This window comes from Phalacrocorax carbo, chromosome 7, assembly GCF_963921805.1.
Source record: "Phalacrocorax carbo chromosome 7, bPhaCar2.1, whole genome shotgun sequence".
Classification (NCBI taxonomy): Eukaryota; Metazoa; Chordata; class Aves; order Suliformes; family Phalacrocoracidae; genus Phalacrocorax; species Phalacrocorax carbo.
Genome location: NC_087519.1, coordinates 54,223,551 through 54,230,039, shown reverse-complemented (window position 1 = coordinate 54,230,039; position 6,489 = coordinate 54,223,551). Strand labels below are relative to the sequence as shown.

General features: G+C 40.7%; 1 protein-coding gene across 4 annotated transcripts in view; it reads right to left on the bottom strand.

The window, feature by feature from the left end:
- Positions 1-531: 531 nt before the first annotated feature.
- FXR1 (FMR1 autosomal homolog 1) overlaps positions 532-6,489 on the bottom strand; it is a 36,300-nt gene continuing 30,342 nt past the window's right edge. Inside the window, exons 14-17 of one of the 4 annotated variants that reach the window (XM_064458063.1) lie at positions 5,873-6,073; positions 5,029-5,109; positions 2,417-2,508; positions 532-1,552 (exon numbers count right to left, since the gene is read on the bottom strand). In XM_064458063.1, coding sequence (XP_064314133.1) covers positions 1,382-1,552; positions 2,417-2,508; positions 5,029-5,109; positions 5,873-6,073 — 545 coding nt within the window. In that variant the 3' untranslated portion in view covers positions 532-1,381. Of the gene's footprint in view, positions 1,553-2,416; positions 4,659-5,028; positions 5,110-5,872; positions 6,074-6,489 lie in introns of those variants that run through there. The other 3 variants (XM_064458064.1, XR_010373936.1, XR_010373937.1) reach the window with 3 other exon arrangements.

Below are 6,489 nucleotides of genomic sequence, written 5' to 3'. Positions count from 1 at the left end.
CAAAACTCTCCTGCAGCTGCATCGGGTAGAGCCGCTGGAGGCCCAGCCAGGTGCTTCAGGATACTTGGTTCTGTCCTTACCTCTGATGAAATCAGGTAAGATGGAATTTTTTTCTTTCAAGCCAGCCCAAGTTCAGCACTACGCCTTTGCTCCCCCTTCTTACAACAGCTCCTTGCTACCCAGTTGTTTTTCCACACCTGTTCTCAGCTTCAGCGCACTCGCTCATGTGCCTGGAAAGACGAGTTAGTGTGTCATGCTTCTAACTTCTCTGTTACAAACTACATCTGCATTAATTCCTATATATGTTAGTCAGGGTAGGTGATTCTCCAAGACAAAGTCTGTTTTTGAGACTTGTTAGCTGATGTTTTACATCATCGCCTTAAAGAATGGAAGATTAGTGTGTTAGAAAACTCTTAGAGAAGAGTTAAAGGTTCAAGCTGCCTTGCCATTAAGCTCCAATTGTTAGTGATAACAGCTTGAAAACCTTGAAGTCAATAGTAATTTAAATTTCTGATAGAAACAGTCAACAGATGGAAGATCAAAGTTTATTTTCTTTTACTACCAGCATACAAAAAAAACATATTGCACATCAAACAACCAAAACAAAAATAAAAATACTCTACTAAGGACTAACATATGTAGTTTATACAGAATAAACTTTCTGGAAATTGATCTTTTCAGTAGTTCAGGTTATGTCTTAATGGACATGACTAATTCAGCTTAGTGTTAACTAAAGCTATGTTTGATTTTTAAATACTGTACAGTTTAATAAATAAACCAAACAAAGCCTCAATGTAGAACAGTCACTGCCAATGTCACCCAGAATCCCTGCAGATTATGAGAATTTAACAAATGTATTCCAGTGGTCTGCAGATTTTTTTCCTCTACATACAGCATTTAAAAAACATGTATTAAAACAGACCAGTTTCCAGACTAAACTAATGGAGAAATTACATTTCAGTGCAAAATATTTTAGACTGCATTTCTTTCTAGTATTCCTCAGGTGAAGAAGTGGTTGCATATTATTAAAAATGTAACAAAAGCAGCTAATGCTTTCATAAAGAGTATTATGTTAGGGATCCCCCTCACATCTTTGCCATATTTTGAAAACAAAATAACATTTCCTATAGCCAGCAATTTTGTTTATTTAAATGTTACATATACTATCTCAAGGCACATCTGATGATATATTTATAACACAGTAGGTGTCAAAGTATGTTTAACATATGATTTCTTCAGGATCCCTCCCCTTTCTGTATTCCAAAATGGAGGAACTGAAAGTGCGGTGTCAAGACTGGCGATCCGTATTCTATCTTTGGCAAGCTTATACAAGCACTATTTTAAATGTAATGTAAAAGAACTGTAAACTAGGAACTTCAGTTTATGAAACACCATTCAGCACTGCTTCTTCCTGATTATTCCCATCCTCCTGAACAGTAACCTTCTTTTCATCAGGACTGTGCTGTAGTTTAGAAGGCTCATCCCCGGCAGTTGTAGCAGGACCGTTCACTGCCTTTTCGGAAGGGCTGTTTTCATCAATCGCATCTTTTGCCTTGCAAAAACAAAACCAGGATAGTAGTAAAAATTCTGTGAAAATACAGAGAGCGTAGTCTAAATTTCCCTCCGGCTCGCAGAGCAACTTTGCAGTAGGAAACGCCTCATCTGCCTGTGCCAGTATCCCATCGCTTACAGCATCCTATCACTTACCTTGTCGCTTACGGGTTGCTTCCGAGGAGATGATGCCAAGGGACCCCTCAGGCAGCGTACCCAGAAATGTTCCACTGCACAATTTCTATTTTTCTAAGCCAATGCAGGAGTTAAAGGGGTGTAAAACTGAACTTCCCAGTTAAAGTCTACAGTAAGACCAGATTTTGTTAATCATATAGCAATGGAGCTTTACCTTGCTAAACCAAAGAGAACTTGCGGCAGTAAGTTCAGTGTTACTTCAGAAGTAAAGGACTTCTGCTTTATTCAGTTCTGAACACGATACGTAACGCCACACTGGTCCTTTAAGGAGACCAGATCTCAAATCTGCCATCTTCATAACGTTCTTTCTGAACAAGTTCGTACAAGTCACGAGACACGCTACCTAGTATCCTCGATTTATGAAGCGTTCTAAGGATTAGCCCTCAAGATTTACCCATGGTAATTTTCACATTTTACTATGTAATGCTGCATTAGTGAGTGTAGTGTTTTATAATGCGTAAAGACTGAATTTGAGCATTACACTGGGTCACTGAAGTCTGCAAAGGTAGCCTACGAGTCGGAGTCAGTTCTGTTTAGGCCATTTTTGCTCTTAATTTATTCTTAAACACATTTGTAGTCAAATGAGGGCTGGCTAAAGGAAGCACTCCTTTTCTACTGTTTTGCTGCAACAGAAGGGAAACAACCCCTATACATTAAAAAAAAATCTTACTGTTTCTTTCTTGGTTTTGGCTAGTGTCTCCTTCGGAGGGTTTCGCTGTCGGCTTTGAGATTCAGCTCGTGATATGTAATCAGCTACTGTTACTGTTCAAGGAAAAAAAGATTACAGTGACACATCAGAAGTCTCATTTAGCATTAAGCTTCATATGTCTTTTCTGTACAAGTTATAGCGTAACTGGGAGACATCTCACAAAAGGCCTTCACACTTACAGGTATCGACTACATAGCAAGGATTAATTTGTTTCTGTTAAATACAATTTTCACTAAAATCAGTGGTAACGTGATGATCTGAAGGTGGAATCTTAATAAAAGAGTTATTTTGGTCCAATTATAAATTTCATGGGAAAAATCAGGGCTTTCTCTACTGGGTTTAAAGAGCTCAGACTGCAGGCTCTTTATAGCCCGTGTTTGTCACTGGGGTTTTACCATCTCGAGTAGCAGAGACTCTCACGCTAATGGAATGAAGGTAAGTTAAAATAAGAACTGGGGGAGGTTCAGAGCGTGGTGTCACTTACGATACGGCAGCATTCAAATCTTTGTTACTTCATGAAGCCGTTGGCAAGAGAACTCGCCCTCCTCCTGGTATTCAACACGCAATCCGCAGTTAGCTCTGGCTTGTGGGTGGGTGGGTTAATTGTGTGTGTACAGACGCTCGAAGCGGCTCTGTAGGAGTGGCCCGTGCTCAAAAGCAGGACAGCCCTGTGTGCACTGTTAGGCTACACTTACTGGATGCTGGCCAGGGGGTTCTGACCTCTTTTCTTCTTACCACCTCGGCACACGTTCCTGGAGCCTGGTTTTGTCTTATCCCGCCCTCTTGTAACCACACCGAGAGTCAGTTCTATCTTTAGAATACACAGTACTAACAAATTTAAATACACACTTGTATCTTTGATGAGCTAAAGCACATTAGAGTTGGCAAGTGTTACCTATCGGACAGTAGTCACTTGTATTTAGGATATCATGCATGCAGGTGAACTATTTTCCTGCATTTCGGAATGACTGTGCATAAAGCCTACATCAGAATAGGAGGTGCAGCACCTGGATTTTCTGTTACAGTAACTGGACTTCTTACAACTGGGTCCTTGCATAACTGTCAAAACCAAGTGAGTTTCTGCACAAGAACTATTTCTTTAAAATGAGGTTCTGTACCCAGCTCCTCTAAGGTAAAGCTGAAGCATGTCTTATGCACGCAGGGTAAGACACCAGTTCTTAATATTCACGTATGCTGTAGGAACCCAAAGCATCTAGCAATGGAAATCAAATAATACAGCTAAATGACTGAAGCACATCATTAGCATCTGGGGGGGGGGGGGGGGCAAGTTCCCTCTGTCTTAATTTCACTCACTGTAACACTAAGTATTTGTGAGGGGATTAAATTGCTAGAGTGTTTTTCACAAAGACAGTATACCTAGCTACCGTTGCTCTCACTGTTGCATTTAAAAATATTTATTACGCAAACTGAAAATGGCATCTGGAACAAAGACATCAACAGGAAAAAACTGGTAATTCTTGTTCGGGAAATTTTGGTTTGTTCTTCTAATGCTCAGATTTAAAACAAAAACATCATAGCTTTTGTAGAGATGACTAACGTCTCTTTATGCCACTGGCTGAAATTAGTTTCTTCAAAGTAAAAGCTGAAATCCATTTTTACTTTTTCCACCCCTTTATAAACTCGTATCACTGTTACAAAACCAGAAAGTTGAGAAGCAATGGGTTACTTTGGGTTTGGTCTTTTTAGGGGGGGGTTAGGGTGTTTGGGGTTCTTTTTCTTCCCCCAGGTTTTAGTTAGTGTAATGCAACTACTTTCTTCTTCTCAAATCAAATGATGTATGAGCACCACAGATATAAGGAAGACAAATACGGGTGAAATTTTGAACCTGTCGATCTAGAAGACCTTCTGTTACTACCTTACGCCGTGTATGTGCAAGCGTTTTCTAAACAGGGCATTATATTGGAAGTCAGCTAGGTCACCTTTAACATTTCCAGTGTTAGTACACACAAAAGAAATGCAACAAGCCACAACAACAAAAAATTGGAAACATGCAATTTCATTTGAATTCCTCCTCCTTCCCACCCTCAATTTGTCGATGACTTACAAATATTCACAAAAGCCAAGGACCGACGGCCGCGGTTTGCCGCGGGCGCGGGCCTGCAGATCCCACGTGAGTTCCCTCACAGCGCTCTGCCAGCGCGCCCGCATCCCGCCATCCCGACTCTTGGCCTCTCAGCCAGTGCTGAAAAGGTTGTGTCACGTTCAGTGCAAGTGCACAGATGCAAGCGAGTGCAGGTCACGGACCTTCGCCTTCGCCTGGATCCTGGACCACTGAAGTCAACAGCAGCTTGGCTATTGGCTTCAATGAGCGCCGGACCAGAAGCGCAACTCGTATGTCCAAGCGAAACGTTAGACATTATGAATTAGTTTCATTAGACAGATTAAGAACTTTTAAAAGTTCTCCTAGTAGAAGAAACATCTGTCATCTTTATCTGGTAGTCTTATTAGTTATTGAGTAACCTTTTTATATTATGCAGCTATATGTAAAACAGCAGACACAACATTCTCTCATGCTTTTGACCTGAGATTACCCACAGCTCCACTCGAATTACCTGGCTGTCTATCTTCTGCCTGACCCCTGAAGCGACGCCTGCGGCTACGATTGCGTCGCTGGGGTTTTTTGTCACTATCATCTGCAATTGCAAAGTTTACCATGAACTATTTCTGATGATAAAAATAAATAAATAAATTCTTCAGCAGTTTCAGCATGGGGCATTTAAAATTGCTTCTGTAAAGAGACAGGCTAAATAAGACAAGCTGAAAGAAAAACATTTTATACTGAAAGCATACACATTAATGCAAAAGCTAGATTTTACTTTTTTGCTCTCGGCTTATTAAAACATTTAGGCATATGCTTAACGACCTCAGATTTCATTTATTAAGTAACCAACCATATGTCAAATTTTAGCCACATAACCCATGACAGGAAAAGGTTTTTTTCCTACATTATTAAGCAACAGATAACATTCTTGTCCCAGTGAACTCCAAGAGAATTTACTGCGGGTAAAGTACTTCAGCAGAAGCTGGGCAGAGACAAATTAACCGCTGAAGTAGCTTCCCAACACTGAGGCCGAGGTTACCCAGGAGAAAACAGAACGCTGATCCCGCAGTACTGTTTCTATGAAAGCACCAGTGCTACTGGGAAATGACGAGTTAGTCTTTGGTGTCTCCATCAGACGGTTTTTACAAAAGAGGCGTACGAAAATACTAGTGGGGCTCAGTAAACAGGAGATACCATGGCAGAACCATGGAGGAAGCCTTTCTTTGATTAAAGAGCAACCTTCAACACAAAAACGATTCGCCACTAACAAAACTGAACAAGCGTTCACTACACTTACACTGACAACACATTTTTTCTTAGCTTGTTCGGGGACTACTGTCCAACTGTTTACATACCTAAACCATTCTCATTAACAGAAGCTGTATCAGATTCTGTCATTCCATCCATAAGAACAGCATCTTCGTCAGTCCTTCGCCGGCGTGACCTCCTGCGTCGGTTACTACTGTGGTGAGATTCACTAGCATCGGTATCCACAGTCTGGTCTGACTCTGTGTTATCAAGCAGGCTGTAAGGGTTGCTATCCGGATCTTTAAGCACTATACAAACAGAAAGTTTCCATCTGAGACACTGTGGTTACATATAATTTCATTTCCAGGCTGACTTACATCTGTCTTTGAAAGTTTCAAAATATAAAGCAACCTTGCAGAAAGGTATAATACAGAGAACTACAGTATTTATGATTTCACACTGGTTCCTCTCTGACTAATCCACCAGTAAGTATTCCAAGGCACCACTACAGGCACTTGTCTTATTTCATCAAAGATTTCCAAGGTGACATTTAGAGAACTTCTGCTCAAAACTGCTAAATGGGTAAAATATACAGTTCGCTTTGTAGCAGCGTTGTGCATTAGCACAGTCCAATTCTGATAAAACAGTAACTCCCATTCTATGGCTGCTTCTCTCATTCTGCATCTAAACACAAGCTTAACTCAGAAGGCAGCCATAGGTAAAA